Source organism: Pleurodeles waltl, chromosome 6, assembly GCF_031143425.1.
Source record: "Pleurodeles waltl isolate 20211129_DDA chromosome 6, aPleWal1.hap1.20221129, whole genome shotgun sequence".
Classification (NCBI taxonomy): Eukaryota; Metazoa; Chordata; class Amphibia; order Caudata; family Salamandridae; genus Pleurodeles; species Pleurodeles waltl.
The window spans coordinates 196,439,600-196,457,543 of NC_090445.1; the positions used below are offsets into that span (position 1 = coordinate 196,439,600).

General features: G+C 48.2%; 1 protein-coding gene across 1 annotated transcript in view; it reads left to right on the plus strand.

Moving 5' to 3' along the window:
- Window positions 1-707: 707 nt before the first annotated feature.
- The window catches only part of NXPH3 (neurexophilin 3), a 116,528-nt gene continuing 99,291 nt past the window's right edge, over window positions 708-17,944 (plus strand). The window contains exon 1 of the mRNA XM_069237795.1: window positions 708-1,015. Coding sequence (XP_069093896.1) covers window positions 962-1,015 — 54 coding nt within the window. The 5' untranslated portion in view covers window positions 708-961. The remainder of the gene's footprint in view (window positions 1,016-17,944) is intronic.

Below are 17,944 nucleotides of genomic sequence, written 5' to 3' on the forward strand. Positions count from 1 at the left end.
GGAAGGTAAAAAAGGGAAAATGCGTGATAGAGAGGAAGTGAAAAAAAAAGACAAAACGGAGGGGAGAGAAGAAACAGCTAGGATAATGAAATGTAAAAGAAAGAGAGGAAATGGTGGCTTAACGAAGAACAGGGAGGAAAGCGAAAAAGACGACGGTAAAGTTAAAAAAATAAACCAATAGACCGGTAAAAACTAAAGAAGGCTAGAGAAGAAACTGACAGGTAGAGGTACAGAAACTCAAGAGAGGCAGGCCAGCAGAGGGGGGTACGAGGAGCAGCGAAGGAGAGAGCATTGAGGTAACGAGAGCAAGGGAAGAGATGGGCACACAGACGGGAGATGGGGCAAAGCAGAGCTCAATAAAAGAAATAAGAAAATTAAAGAAATAAACAAAGAAGGAACGAGACATCGACGGAAGGACGCTGAGGGAGAAGGCGATAGAGGTGGTGAAAAGAGTCCAAGAAGCAGAGGGATACTGTGAGACAACCATGAGAGAGTAAGGGTTAGTGTGTAAGTGAGAGCAGAGGAATGAGTGTCGGAAAGAGAGTGAAGGTTAGAGACGAGAGAAAGGGGACGTCAGGGTGTAGAAGAGAACATGGGTTGGGGACCTCAGAGAGAAAGGGCGGGAACGGAGAGCGCGAGAGGAGAGAGAGCAAGGGAATGGAGAGAGGGTGAGACGGCGAGGGTGGGAGGGGAGCTGAGAGCGGCAGACTCGAAGCCCAGCACTTCTCTCCAGCGCCTCCTCCGAGTAGGTCGCAGCACTTGTCTCCTCGCTCAGACTGCAGGTGGGGCACCGAGAGCCGGCGCGTCTGCGTCCCCGGGACTCCTACACGGGGCACCTGGCCCTGCTGGAGCCCTCCGCACCCCTGCCCGGGCCATGGCACGCAGGACCGGCACAGACCAGGCACCCCAGCTGTGAGGCACGGCGCGCCCAGAAGGGTGTCCGGGCACCAGGAGTCGGACGATGCAACTCACCCAGTACTGCTTCATTTTCCTGGTGCAGGGCAGCATCTACCTGGTGAGTGCATCGCTCTTGGGAGGGCAAGGCGCCCCGGGTGGTGAACCCGACACCTCTCGAGAGGGGAGACAGGGACCCAGAAATGGCAGCATCTTTGCTTCAGAGCCAGCCACACAGCCGAGGGCAGGAGGCACCGCGTAGTACCTAAAATTCACACGATTGAGACTGTTAAGTCTTTTATCTACATACATATAGCGCTTCCTAGATTTTATACTGCTTCTACGCACTCCTAGTGTTGGCAGAGAAGGAAACCGAGGCGCTGACAAACTTTACAGGGGCTGACTGCAGAATGTATTTTGTCACCACAAAGGGGTGTAGGAGAACCATACCAGAGCAAACATAGCACCTACATGGGGGACATACGATGAACCGAAAGTTAACCTGTCGCGCGGACCACCCACCTGTGACTGGTCCTCCGTGGGCTTTGATCAAAAGCGCAGCCGGGGGACCCGAGGAAAAATGTACGCACACTGGGAAGTCCCTGTTCAAGCAGGCACTGGTATTGGTTGGGTAAATGCAGGTTTCCTGGGAGGTCTGCTCGCATCTGATACACAGCTGAATCAAGCAGGGAAGCCTGGCACAGAACGCGGTCACCGGGACCCCAGCTCACAGTATAACACCTAGACCAGTTAAGTACCAGCGGTCAGGCAGGGAACAATGCCCCATAAGGAAGCCTGATAAAGAGAGTCCATTTGCTGCCTTGTGCCTGCTTAGCCTAAGCAGACCAGGACATGCCCGGAGAAGAGGTGCCTGACATTGAGGTTGGGAATGGAGCAGCTGCAAGAAACTTCCACAAAACTTGTCTGATTTTTCTGCTACTGATTGTGTAGTGTTTGCACCCAGTTCTGGTTTGGCAGAGGTGTCAGGGATTGAGAGGATGGTGCACAGAGGAGGGAAAGCTCAGGGGTGAAAGGCTGGGGGTCCCAGGGGTAGGAGAAGGCAGGTAAGGAAGGGAAGGGGGTTGAGGTTGGGCAATGCTACTGAACGATGGAGAATATTTTCTGTGGGATCGGTTGGGGTGAGTAGTCCAGGGTGATGAGAGTAAAGAAAACAAGCAATGACCACATAGATAGGAGGGGCAGATGGTGTCAGTGGTACGGGGAGGATGTTTTAAACACAACCCCAAGGTTAAATGTTCAGTAGAAAGGCGGAAGGGCAGAAAGTCTGGGGATGTCCCAGGGAAAGAAGGTGGTGCTTTGTAGGCAGAGCCCATGGGAAGGTGGAGGTAAACGGTGTGGATTTAGAAAGAGGACCCAGGAGACACAGAGAAGTAAAAAGCACAGGGGGGGTGGGGTGAGGAAGGAGGGAGTAATGAGGAGAGATCGCGTGAAGGTGGAGTGAATGAATGCATGGACGTGCTGAGTGATGATGATGAAGATGATGGGGCAGAATGAAAGGTGTGTGGAATGATAACCCAGGGAAGGGAACGAGGGCAAGAGGAATGCAAGCAACTGCGAAAGAGAGCCCATTAGAGAATGGAGGGGATGAAGGCGAGGGGCTGGAGAGCCCGGAAGGAGGCAGAGGGCAAGTGGACTTGGACAAGAAGCGCACACTGTTAAGAGGTGATGGAATAAGAATGGTATGTGCAACTGGGGGCCAAGGGAAGGCAGGATCAAGAAGGCATGTGTAGGGAACGCCCAGAGGCAGGTTGAGTGCTAGGAGAGCCACAGAAAAAGATGAGAAAGAGGGAGGACAAAAATCCTAAGCATTGACCAGGATCAGGAAACATTCACATGTGTGATTTTACCTTTCCAGTGCCTTGAGGGGACTCGGCTCCCGTTGAGCGCTATATGGAAACAGTACTGTTATTTAATGTGCAGACACTGCTAATTGGTAACAGTGCTGTGCTGTGATGGTGATTTCTTGAACAGTACCATATCAAACGGAAGCAAGAGCGCTAGCTCCCTGCTGCACCCAGCCTGCATTCTAGATGGAGCCTTAACCTCGATTGTCTGAGGTGTGACAGTAAATTCACTAGTGGGAATAGAGCACCTTCTGTGGCACCCCTCCCCCCCTTGCACGTATTCTTCTCGAGGACACTGTGGCTCTAGTGTCTTCGTGCTTAGAGTTTCCGGTACTTGCAAAAGCTCTGGGAGACATTTCATATTCCGTTTTTTGTTATTGTATTGTAAAGGCATTGTGAAGGTTCACGTTTTTATTATTTCATGTATTACTGTTCATATTTTCTACAGTTTTGGGTATGTAGGTGACTTATAAGCCAGCCATTTTATTATGCTCGATTTCAAACATCAGGCACAGCTATACCTCTCCCATACCCTACGTAATAGACTTATAAGGGGGCTGGGAGGAGGGGGTTCCAAGATGCAAGTAGAATGGGTTCTATTCGTCTCCGCTTGACATTATCTATCACCCAGCCCATCCACCATCTTCAGTAGCGAATTACACTAATAGTAACCACTGGTTTCTTATACAGCGCTACATGCCGCCGTTCTCCCATTTCTAATCATTTATAAATAACAGGTGTTTCTGTTACTCATTTTAATGGTACTCAGTCGAATTCCAAAGGCTGAGTCAGTCTGCCCTCTTATCGGACTTGTGGCAGTCATATTTTTCAGTGGCTGTGTCTAACTCACTGAGCGAGCATTGTGAGGAGCACGGGAAACAGGGACAGCCAAAGGGATGAGGTGGGTCACTTATACAGACAGTGTGAGAAGCGTGTTCGCATGGACAGACACTGTGAGAAGCATGGACATATGGATAGTGTGAGATGCGTGGACACAAGGACAGACACTGCGAGAAGCATGGACATATGGATGTTGTGAGATGCGTGGACACAAGGACAGACACTGCGAGAAGCATGGACATATGGATAGTGTGAGAAGCGTGGGCGCATGGACAGACACTGTGAGAAGCATGGACATATGGATAGTGTGAGATGCGTGGACACAAGGACAGACACTGCGAGAAGCATGGACATATGGATGTTGTGAATAGCGTGGACACAAGGACAGACACTGCGAGAAGCATGGACATATGGATAGTGTGAGATGCGTGAACACAAGGACAGACACTGCGAGAAGCATGGACATATGGATAGTGTGAGATGCTTGAACACAAGGACAGACACTGCGAGAAGCATGGACATATGGATAGTGTGAGATGCTTGAACACAAGGACAGACACTGCGAGAAGCATGGACATATGGACAGTGTGAGAAGCGTGGGCGCATGGACAGACACTGCGAGAAGCATGGACATATGCATGGTGTGAGATAGAAGCATGGACATATGCATGGTGTGCGATGCGTGGACACAAGGACAGACACTGCGAGAAGCATGGACATATGCATGGTGTGCGATGCGTGGACACAAGGACAGACACTGCGAGAAGCATGGACATATGCATGGTGTGCGATGCGTGGACACAAGGACAGACACTGCGAGAAGCATGGACATATGGATAGTGTGAGATGCGTGAACACAAGGACAGACACTGCGAGAAGCATGGACATATGAATGGTGTGAGATGCGTGGACACAAGGACAGACACTGCGAGAAGCATGGACATATGGATAGTGTGAGATGCGTGGACACAAGGACAGACACTGCGAGAAGCATGGACATATGGATAGTGTGAGATGCTTGAACACAAGGACAGACACTGCGAGAAGCATGGACAAATGCATGGTGTGCGATGCGTGGACACAAGGACAGACACTGTGAGAAGCATGGACATATGCATGGTGTGAGATGCGTGGACACAAGGACAGACACTGCGAGAAGCATGGACATATGGATAGTGTGAGATGCGTGGACACAAGGACAGACACTGCGAGAAGCATGGACATATGGATAGTGTGAGATGCTTGAACACAAGGACAGACACTGCGAGAAGCATGGACATTTGGATAGTGTGAGATGCGTGGACACAAGGACAGACACTGTGAGAACTGTGGAGACAGTGTGAGAAGCGTGGACACATTGACAGGCTCTGAGAAGTGTGGAGGCATAGACAGCGTGAAAAACATTGAAAGATGGACAGTGTGAGAAGTGAGGACATAAGGACAAAGTGTGAGAAGCATGGACAGATTGAGAAACACTGTGGGAAGGGTTGACATATGGACAGACACTGTGAGAAGCGTGGACACATGGACAGACTGTGAAAAGCGTGGACACATGGACAGACTGTGAGAAGCGTGGACACATGGCAGACTGTGAGAAATGTGGAGGCATAGAGAGTGTGAGAAGCATGTACACATGGACACATGGACAGACAGTGTGAAAAGTGTGGACACATGAACAGCGAGAGAAGCGTGGACAGAGTGTGAGAAGTGTAGACATGGTCAAATAATGTGAGAACGGTTGACATATGGACATCTACTGATAAGTATGCACACACAGACAGTGTGAGAAGCATGGACACATGGGCAGACAGTGCGTGAAGAGTGGACACACAGACAGTGTGAGAAGGGTGGGTATATGGATAGTGTGAGAAGCGTGGACACATGGACAGACACTGTTAGAAGTGTGAAGACATATTGTGAGAAGCATGGACAGGTGGACCATGTGAGCCACGTGGACGCATGGACAGACGGTGTGAGAAGCGTGGACACATGGAAAACTGTGTGAGAAGGGTGGACATATGGACAGACACTATGAGAAGCGTGGACACTTGGATACTCTTACAATCGTGGACACATTGACAGACTCTGAGAAGTGTGGAGGCATAGAAAATGTGAGACACATGGACAATGTGAGAAGTGAGGAAACATGGACAGACATTGTGAAAAGTGTGGACACCGACAGTGTGAAAAGCATGCACACACAGACAGTGTGGGAAGTGAGGTTACATGGACAAACAGTGTGAAAAGTATAAACACATAGCAAGAGAAGCATGGACAGACAGTTTCAGAAGCTTGGACACATGGACAAGCAGTTTGAGAATGACTGACATATGGACAGACACTGAGAAGCGTGACACATGGATAGTGTGAGAAGCATGGACACATGGACAGACTCTGTGAGAAAAGTGGAGACATAGAGAGTGTGAGAAGTATGCACACACAGTGTGAGAAGTGAGGACACAGTGTGAGAAGCATGGACACATGGGCAGACAGTGTGTGAAGCGTGGACACAGACAAACAGTGTGAGAAGGGTGGACATATGGATAGTGTGAGAAGCATTGGCACATGGACAGACACAGTGAGAAGTGTGGAGACATAGTGTGAGAAGCATGGACACATGGACCATGTGAAAAGCGTGGACACATGGACAGACAGTGTGAGAATCATGGACACATGGAAAAAAGTGTGAGAAGGGTTGACATATGGACAGACACTGTGAGAATCGTGGACACATTGACAGACTGGGAAATGTGGAGGCATAGTGTGAGAAACATGGTCACATGGACAGTGTGAGAAGTGAGGACACATGGGCAGACAGTTTGAAAAGTGTGGACACATGGACAGTGTGAGAAGCGTGGACACATGGACTGACAGAGTGAGAAGCGTGGTCACATGGACAAACAGTGTGAGAAGCGTGGACACATGGACTGACAGAGTGAGAAGCGTGGTCACATGGACAAACAGTGTGAGAAGTGTGGAGACATGGACAAAGTTTGAGAATGGTTGACATATGGACAGACACGGTGAGAAGGGTGGACACATGGATAGTGGAAGAATTGTGGACACAAGAACAGACTCTGAAAAGTGTGGAGACATAGGGGCATATTTATGGAAAAGTGGTACATCATTCATGATGCACCACTTTTCTAGCACCCTATCGCTTTCCCCTAATGACATCATGATTCTCCGCATTAAATACAGCGCACCATGGCGGTCGTGTCCACATTAGCGTCAATGTGGTGCTTTGGTGGATTAGTGCCATAAATTATGGTGCTAATGCAGCAAAGCACAGGGAGGCCCATTGTTTTCAGTGGGAGCGTCATCTTAACACCTGCCTTAGGCAGGCATTAATAATGACGCTAAAAATGGCGCAGTGAAATCTAGTAAAGTTCACTGCTCCATTTTTCTGGGCTTCCCTACGTGGTAACGCCCCCCCCCCCCCTTGAATGCATTGTGCGTAGGCATAATGTGGCGCAAGGGTTTACAAAGTGGCGCAGTACTTGCATTGCACCACTGTAAATATGCCACGTTGGAAATGCCATCTTAATGCCACATTTTCATTAAAAAATAATGCAAATGTGGCGCAAGGTGGCGCTAGGGCCATCATAAATATGCCCGTAGTGTGAGAAGCATGCACACACAGACAGTGTGAGAAGTGAGGACACATGGACAGAAAGTGTGAAAAGTGTGAACACATAGTGTAAGAAGCAAGGACACATGGACAAACTGTGTGAGAAGTGTGGACGCATGGATAGAGTGGAAAGCGGGAACACATGGACAGACAGTGTGAGAACCATGGACATTTGATAGTGTGAGACAAGAGCCATGTGGATAGTGTGAGAAGCATGGACAAGCAGTTTGAGAAGTGTGGATTCCTAGAGAGTGTGAGAAGCATGGACACATGGACAAAGGAAGTGAAAATTGTGGACATTTTGGACTGACTGTGAAAAGTTTGGACATATGTGCAGACAGTGTGAGAAACACGGGCACATGGACAGAGTGCGAAGGGTGAACCCATGGACGGACAGTGTGAGAAGGATGGACACATGTACCACGTGAGAAGTGTGGACACATAGTCAGACTGTGTGAGAAGCGTGGACACATGGACAAACAGTGTGAGAAGGGTGGACATTTGGACAGACACTATGAGAAGCGTGGACACAGACAGAGTGAGAAGTGTGGAGGCGTAGACAGTGTGAGAAACATGGACAGTGTGAGAAGTGTGGACACATGGACAGACAGTGTGAGAAGCATGACACATGGACTAACAGTGTGAGAAGTGTGGACACACGGACAAACAGTGTGAGAAGGGTGGACCTATGGACAGACACTGTGAGAAGCGTGACACACAGATCCTGTGAGAAGCGTAGACACAGACAGAGTGAGAAGTGTGGAGGCCTAGACAGTGTGAGAAACATGGACACATGGACAGTGTGAGAAGCGTGGATACATGGACAGACAGTGTGAGAAGCGTGGACACGTGGACAAACAGTGTGAGAAGGGTTGACATATGGACAGACAGTGTGAGAAGTGTGGATACATGGACAGACAATGTGAGAAGCATGTACACATGGACAAACCCTGTGAGAAGTGTGGAGATATAGCCAGTGTGAGAAGCATGGACACATGGACAGAGAGTGTGAAGTCTCTTCAGTGGACACGTAGACAGTGTGAGGTGGCTGGGTGACAGACACTTGTGAGACGCGTATATCACTCGCGTAGGAAGAATCGGGTGCTTGGGGCAGAGAGAGTGACAGATTCTTGGAGCCTACTGACTGACAGCACACGGAGGCTCTGGCCCGTGGGCTCCCAATATGAAGGGTTTAGGGCCCTGTTGGGGTATCAGGAGCGCAGTCTCATGGACTAGCTGTGAAGGATGTCTGACTACGAGGATAGAAAAGGGTGAGGAACTTGGGGGCAGCATGGCATCCATTGTGAGGAGCTGGAGACACAGCGTGGGACACACGAAGAGCAAGGGATGGTCCCTCTGCCACTGTGGACTTCACCCCACAGAGCCCCTGGCTGGTCTCCTCTCAGGAGTGCTTAAACTCCAGCGCCTAGAGACGATTCAGCTGACAGTGCCCGCTGCATGAAAAGCATCCTGCCACCGACTGTTTGTGCCCTTGTGTGCAGTAACGGTAAAGTGATGAAACTAGGACCCCGCCACCGTATGAGTGGCAGGTCGCCTCCCGTGAGTGACATAATTAGTAGTACAGGGTTGACCCGTGCTAACAGACTGCTAGACGCCCCGTTAGGTGTCATTCTTCATTCCACAGGAAGTGTGCTCCGCGATATGCCTTTATCCAAGAACCCCTGAAACATATACCGGGATGCACAGTAACATCCCCTCTCGCACAGACAATCCCCCACCTCAGAAGCCCCTATCATCTGACATGCAGCTCTAAACCGTGTGTCTTCTGCCAGCCATCCCTGTCTACTCCATCCCTCAGCCCCATCCTCTCTACCCAGCATCCTTGTCCCCTCTGGCTCACAGCTCCACTCCCCGCTGCCCACCGGGGCCGCCGCTGCCTCACATCTGGGTGGTTAGTAGCGATTTACAAAAACTTCCACCTCCAGTTCACGCCAGTGTCCCTTCAACATTACACTGGTGTCTCTACGGCATGCGCATCTCCTTCTACCTCACATCCCTGGCCTGCTGCATCTCATTGGTGTCTCTACGGCATGCGCATCTCCTTCTACCTCACATCCCTGGCCTGCTGCATCTCATTTGTGTCTCTATACCTCACACGCATCTCCCTCTGCATCTCACCTGTGTCCCCTCTACCTGGAGCTTATCTCCTTCCTCACGTCTGTGGTCCCTCTGCATCTCATCCATGTCCCCTCTACCTCACACGCATCTTCCTCCTCAAGTCTGTGGTCCCTCCATCTCATCTGTCCCCTCTCCACCTCACACTTATCTCCTACCTCACATCTGTGTCCCTCTCCATCTCATTTGTGACTCCTCCACCTCACACTCATCTCCTACCTCACGTCTGTGTCCCCCTCCATCTCATTTGTGACTCCTCTACCTCACACTCCTCTTATTCCTCACTTCTATGGTCCATCTCATCAGTGCCCCCTCTACCTCACACTCATGTACTTCCTCTCTTCTTTGGTCTCTCGGGATCTCATCCGTGTCTCCTCTACCTCACACTTTTCTCCTTCCTCACATCTGTGGTCCCTCTGCATCTCATCCATGTTCCCTCTACCTCACACGCATCTCCTTCCTCACTTCTGTGGTCCCTCTGCATCTCATCTGCCCCCCCTTTACATCACACTCATCTCCTTCCTCACATCTGTGGTCCCCCTGCATCTCATCGGTGTCCTCTGTACCTCACACGCATGTACTTCCTCACATCTGTGGTCTCCCTACATCTCACCCGTGTCCCCTCTACCCCTTACTCATCTCCTTCCTCACATTTGTGGTCCCTCTACACCTCATCGATGTCCTCGCTACATTACAATTCCTCTCCCCATATCAAATCTACGTCCCCTGTACCTCACATGTTTGTCCACTCACAACTCCACAACCTGCTTCAAAGATGCACCCCAGAGTAATTACACCCTGCCCAAAGCTGCCTGGCCTCTCGCATTTCTTCCCAGAGCAGTGATTTATCACCGGAGGCAGCGCCATCTTACCTTGAACCGCTACGAGGCCTTTTGTAGTCCTTTACCGGGTGATATCCGGTCTCCCTCCAATACTGCTCTTTGCTGCTTTAAGGGAAAATTATGGTTGTGGCCTGAGGGGGGTGCTCTAAGCAGCCCTCTGGTTTCCCTTTATTCTAGAACACGTCCTTAGTAATACAGGAAATAGTTGTAGAAATACCCAAAGCTGCACTTTGCCCCAGACACTACAATATCATCTGACAAAATATTACAGTAACTTACGTGGTATTTATCGACTGTGATAGTACCATATTACGCGAGACAGCACCATATTCCAGGCGGGAAAACAACACGTGTATTAGAAGAAAACCTAAATAATATTCTGCACAATATCTGCTAAAATATTACCTGAGGCAGTTCTTAGCTGCGGTAGTACCATATTATCTGAAGTTGAAGAATAATACCTACAATAGTATAATATCAGCTGAGGTAGTAACATTTCAACCAAGACAAAGTACTTGAGTAGTACGCTGATACACAGTACTTGGTAATATTAGAAGATGCACGTCCAGACTACCAAATGTAGTTGCATATTAACCATGGTAGCAGATCACCGGATGTCGCAGTTTTTACACTGACGAGACCAGGGCCGGCTTTAGGACTGGTGGCGCCCTGTGCCACAGTTTATTTTGGCACCCCCCCATGACCTCCTCCTCGGTTTCACTCACTAACTCCTGGCAAATGTGACCCTCATCTCTCCATCACTCCCCTTTCACGTACATTTGTGTGTTTTAAAGCACTTGTAGAGGCTGGCTTTACTGATCCACTCAGCTATCCACATAAAATATAAGGGCATAGTTAAGAGCCCCTATTGCCATTCTAACGCCACATTAGCGTCATTTTTTAAATGCTAATGTGGCGTTCGAAGGCCAAAATGCCGTGCCATATTTATAAAGCGGTGCAATGCATGCATTGCACCACTTCATATCCCTTTGCATTACAGTATGCCTGCGCCAGGCATAGTGTATGCAAAGGTGGCATTCCCCCATTGGGGTGGGGGAGGAAAAAAATGGCACGAAGAAATCTGACAGATTTCTTTGCGTCATTTTTTTCCAGCACTTTTAATGCCTGCTCAGAGCAGGCATTAAAAGGAAGCTTCCATTGGTTACAATGGGCCTCTGGGTGCTTTGCAGGATTAGCATCAACATTTTTTACACTCATTCTGCAAAGCGCCAAACTAGCGTCATAAATTCTGAGGCTAGTCCACTAACTACTGCCATGATGCACCTTATTTTAAATACAGCGCACACATGGTGGCATTAGGGGGGGCGCTAAGAGGCACAAAATAGGTGGCGCAGCACCACGTTTTTCAAATATGCCCCACAGGGGCATATTTAAGAGCCTCTACTGCCATGCTAACGCCACATTAGTGTCTTTTTTTTTTTAGCTAATGTGGCGTTAGAAGGCCAAAAACGCTGCGCCATGTTTACAAAGTGGCACAATGCATGCATTGCACCACTTTGTAACCCTTTGCGCTACATTATGCCTGCACCAGGCATTATGTATGCAAAGGGGGCATCCCCCCGTTACGGAGTCCCAAAAAATGGCACAAAGAAATCTGACAGATTTCTTTGCATCATTTTGTTCTGCCACTTTTAACGCCCGCTCAGAGCAGGCATTAAAAGGAGGCTTCCATTGGTTACAATAGGCCTCTGGGTGCACCGGACTAGCGTACAAAATTCTGACGCTAGTCTCCTAACTATCGCCATGGTGCGCCGTATTTTAAATATGACACACACATGGTGGTGTTAGAGGGGAACTAAGGGGTGCAAAAAAGTGGCACTGCACTGTGTGCAGCACCAGTTTTTTTAAATATGCCCCATAGTTCTGTTTTTTGCAGCAGGCATATTAACCCTCTATGCTACTTTATGTTAAGTCAAAGCTGTAACTAGGCAATACTCCCATCTCTCTCCCTAGCAGGAACATTAATCACAAGAGGCATCTTGACATTTTAATTCTTTCTTGAAGTCTGGATGCACAAGGAACTTTTCAGCAGGTGGTTTTAAATTGCAAGTTTCTGAAGTTATTGCTAAACACAGGGCCCTCCTGAGGTTAGCGCCTGGTGCGGCCACACCGCTCGCACCGTCCAAAGGCCGGCCCAGTATGAGACACAGATTTACCGGCAGTAACGAGACACAGATTTACCTGCAAATCTCAGGATGAGAGAGGTGAGCCGTAAGTTAAATACAAGTAAAACGAAGCTTTCACTTTAGCCCTACCTACTTATTGTGGAAAAAAGTTTCACCAAAAAGTTCCCAAGAGGCCCAGCTGACTCTGTCTACAACTTTTACAGATTTGCATATACTTCACATAAAAACTATCCTTGACACTCTGCATGCTTACAACTCCATGTGTAAGATGCTCCTACTGACCGCCGTGCCAAAGCTGGGCAAACTGTTCGGGCTTCTTTCACGAAATCAAAACTCAACCCTAAAAGATGCCATCCCACTAACCAGTCACCACTGATACATCACTCCCCAACCAGCACTGACCAGTCACCACTAATACATAATACCCCAACCAACACACACTGCTGATAGATGACACTGCAACCAACACTCAGCCCTAATACATGACACCCCAACCAGCACTCAGCTCGAATAGATGACAGCACAGCAAGCACTCACCAAGATAGATGACACAACAGCCAACACTCACCACTGATAGATGACACCTCAGCCAACTCTCACACTGATAGATGACACCACAGCCACCACTCACCACTGATAGATGGCACTTCAGCCAATAGTCACCAGTCACCACTAATACATGACACCCCAACCAACACTCCACTCCAATAAATGAGACTCCAGCCAACACTCCCCACTGGTAGATGACACTCCAACCAACTCCCATCACTGATAGATGACACCCTAGCCAAAACTCACCACTGAGAGATGACATCCCAGCCAACACCCACCATTGGTAGGTGACACTCCAAACAACACTCACCACTTATAGATGACACATCAGCCAACACCCGCCACTGATAGATGACACACCAGCCAACCTTCACCAGTCACCATTAATACATGACACTCCAACCAACACTAGACTCAAATAGATGACACTCCAGCCATCACTCCCCACTAGCAGACGACACTACAACCAACTCCCACCACTGATATATGACACCCCAGCCAACACTCAGCGCTGGGAGATGGTACTACAGTCAACACTTACCAATAACAGATGACATTTTCAACCAGCACTCACCACTGATAGATGACACCCAACCAACACTCAGCACTGACAGATGACACCTCAGACAACACTCACCACTGATTGATGACACCCCAGCAAACACTCACCGCTGGTAGATGACACCCTAGCCAGCACTCATCACTGACAGATGACACCTCAGCCAACATTCACCACTGGTAGATGACACCACAGTCAAAACTTACCATTAACAGATGACACTCCAGCCAACACTCACCACTGATAGATTACACCCCAGCCAACACTCATTACTAGGATGACACTCCAACCAACATTCACCATTGATACACAGCACCCCAGCCGACACTCACCACTGGTAGATGGCACCCCAGTCAACACTTACAACTACTAGATGGCACTCCAACCATCACTCATAGATAACACCCAAAATAACTCTCACAACTGATAGATGAGCCCTCTGCCAACATCCACCACTAACAGAGTACACCCCAGTCAACACTCACCACTGATATAGATGACACCCAACCCACACTCTTCCCCTATGCCGTGTGCTGAAGATGGGCTATTGTCTTACTCTTCCAACCGGAAAACACTTTGGGGCCTCGACCAGAGGTAGGAAAGTGCTGTAAAGATGCTACATTAAAATGCAGTACTCTTTCGGATGTGATGTACTGAAGCTCTAAGAAGGTTGCGAGAAATCTTCCTGATAGGTGAGATACAGATATCAATCTCAAGAGAGCGTCATGGTAAAATTCTGCATTTTACTGACCTGAAGCTGCTGAGATGAAGGCTGCCTTTTGATTTCCACTCAGAGCTATGCCGTTTTGGCAGTGCTGGCGTGAATTCTTGTTAAGATTATTCATATATTCTGGTGACTCGAGTTCCTTTTTCAGGCCACAAAGAACAAAGGGGCAGATTTACAAGAAAGTGTTGCATCGGTCCTGATCGGCCACTTCTCTTGCGTCCCCCTTGCCACCCTACCAACACCATGGTTGCGCCATATTTACAATATGGCGCACCATGGCGGTAGTTACCACAACAGCTTCAAATTTGTTGACGCTGTTGTGGCGCTTTGCTGCACTAGCGTAAAACATGTTGACACTAGTGCAGCTAAGCACAGGGAGGCCCATAGATTATGGGAGCGTCAATTTAACGCCTGCCCTGAGCAGGCACTAAACATGTCTGAAAAAAATTACACAGTAAAGTTTTGTCAATTTTACTGTGCCATTTTTTGGGGACTCCCTGCGTGGGAACGCCCCCCTTGCATATACTATGCCTGGCGCAGGCATAATGTGGCGCAGGGGGCTGCAAAGTGGTGCAATGCATACATTGCACCCTTTGTAAATATATGTTGCAGGGGAATGGCCACCCTAATGCTGCCTTAGCGTCATAAAAATGATGCTAAGGCAGCACTAGGGGTTTGTAAATCTGCCACAAACTGCTGCAGGTTAGCTGATGTTTGGACTAATAAGTGTATACTTGTGACTCACCTCTTGACTCCTGTTGACCGGTTACAAATTGCTTCTACTGGAACTGATAGCTTTTTATATTACTTTATTGTAACACGTTTCAAGAAGGGTTGCATTCCCAATAGTAGCACTTTTGCCAAATATGTTCTGGTTCTGGGCAATTTACTTTTTGTCTTTGTTCCTACTACTGTAAATGCGTTAATAGCCGCGATGAAAAGAAGCGTTTAAGGATTCGAATAGGTGTTCCTCCTCTCCAGGGATTTAGGAAGTAATCTCGTGTCAGTTCGACCCAACACAACAATAGTGCTGTATGCACAGCAGCTGACACTGTCCCGGTGCATGGTGCATATACTGAGATACATGCAAGGGTGTACATTGAATGTTTGTCGTGCTGTGAAGAGCAGAACACAGTAAGAAGGGTGGGGGTGGGCTATTGTCCTAGTTCTGACCTAGCAGCGAGTGAATGTTGAAAGCTAAGGGAGAATATCTGGACTCCTACATCCGACCACCAGACTCTGCAGCCCATCAGAGGAAACAAAGTTGCACTTTGCGTGTCACTGCACCTTACAGCAAATAGATGCACTCAGGGAGTGTGCTACTTTCTTAAGCTTTATGTGCATGATTTACATTGCACATAATTACTGTAGTAACTGTAGTAAAGGTGGGTCCCCAGTCCCTAAATACCACAGCTAGTGTCTCAAATGCTGAGAGTGAATGATGTAATAAAATGCTGCTGGGTGGTGGTGAGTGGAAGCTAAAAGATGGGGCTAATTGGAGGGAGGATAAAGCCCTGGCAGGACCTACGTGCTGTTGCTGGAACCTATGCCACCAGTTGAGAGACATTTCTGAGAGAGGATGAGGCCTGCCATGAGAAGGGAGATGGCCCTTTGACCATGAAGGGCTAGTCTGGGGCCACCCACCCTCAAATCCACCAGCCAGTGGTGTCAGCATTGTTACTGGGCAGGAAGAGCCCACTGAGGAGGGTGGGCAAGGACATAAAGTTACATAAATTGAGTGGACAAAGTCCGTGGAGACAGCACATGTTACCCGAGTGTTAGCACAACATCAACACAACCATTTGCAGCTGCGGACAGCTCTGAAGTAACTTGCTCGCTGCTGAGATCATGGCTCTCACTTTAGAGTAAACAGAAAGGATGGCGTATGTCTGCTTCAAATGCTATATGAAAGATGTCCAGCCCGCTCTGTCCAGAGGAGGCAGTGCTGCTAAATGAGCCATGAGTGAACCACATGATTGCAATGAAGAGATGCCACACTGCATTTAGAAGGACTAATGGCATGTGAGGCCTGCGGGCACCATGGGGCATATTTCTGAAAAGTGGCACTGCAGCTAGTGCAGCACCACTTTTCTTGAACCTCTTAGCACCCCCTAACACCTCCATGTGTGTGCCGTATTTAATATATGGCACACAAAGGCAGTAGTTAGGGAACTAGCGTCAGAATTTTACCAATGGGAGCCTTCTTTTAACACGTGTTTTGAGCAGGCGTTAAAAGTGGCAAAAAAAAATATGCAAAAAAATCTCTTAGATTTCTTTGCACCATTTTTTTGCCCCCCCCCCTAAGGGAGGATCGCCGCCTTTGAATACATTATGCCAGGCAAAGGTTTAGAAAGTGGAGCAATGCGTGCATTGCGCCACTTTGTATATATGGCACGGTGTTTTTGGCCATCTAATGCCACATTAGCATAAAAAAATGACACTAATGTGTTATTAGGATGACGCGAGGCCCTCTGAAATCTGGGCCCTTGTTTTGATAGGGTGACCACTGCATTGGAATGTTACCTTGCAGTGTGGTCTTTGGAAGCTGTGACTGTCATGGAAACAGTGGCTGTGTGGCCTTGTGCTGGATCACTGGACCTGGTTTGGACTTTGGGATTTTGACAAATGAAAAAGAGAATCAGGACTGTTTCTAAGGGCATAGCTATAGAAATAAGCCCGGGTGTTTGACAGTGAACTGTATCCTGAAGTCCTGATAATACTTAAACAGCGTTTGCCTGGCATTTGTTCAGGGAAAATCTGTATCCTGATAAACTGAGAAGATATAAGCAGCACTTTTATGGCATTTGTTCATTTAATGGGAAAATAATGGCTATCCAGTTATTTAATTTGAGGGGATATCTGGCTTTCTAAATACACAAATGATTAAACGTGCTTCTATTAAAATTATGTCCGGGTTACCAATAGCCAAGACGTTCAGAAGGCTAGGCAACAGTTAGTTTTGCAACAAATCTAATTAATAATCTCATTAATAATGCATGTGACGTGGATAGTAGGTTTTCGTGTAGGTTAGAGCTTTGCTTTGAGAATTTCAGTATTTGATGAAGGAGGTGATGATGTGAATGCTTCATGTTGCAAGTCAGGAAGTGGATTTACCTCCCGTAGGGTGTGTTTGGAGTATAGTTTGAGCATTTCCTTTTGACCCCTCATCTTTTGGTATGATGGAGTCTGGTTAGCAGATTTGGATGAAGGAGAGTGGTACCCATCTGTCAGTTGTTGTATAGAGACATGCTGGTTGTGCATGTCCAAGTTTGCCTATGTAAGATATAGTTGTACCCCATCACAGAAACAAGAGTGTAGTACAGTTGTATGTGTTAATGTGAAGTGGTAAAAGAGCAGTGCCCTGTTGCATGAGGTTGCAATGGGGAGTATACTGTAGTGTGAGACATTGGGGACAAGAAGTCTCATGAGGGTGCATGGGGGAGTACCCCTTGGTATGTGAAAGTGGGGAAGAGCAGTACCTTGTCACGTGAGGTTGAATAGGAAGTACCCTGCTGTGTAGGTGGGGAAGAGTGGTACCCTATCATGAGCTGAAACATGAAGAAGTGTAGTACCCCGAGGTGTTGTGGTTGGTAGCCACATTTTCTACTTGTGTATCCTCAGCATGCTGGACAGCTGGGAAAATTTGCCCAGCATCTGTACTGGAGACAGAGTACATTTATGATTTTCCTCTGGTGCATTCTATTCAGTTTGCATGCAATGGAGTCAGTCAGTGTTGTGTTTGATGTAGCTC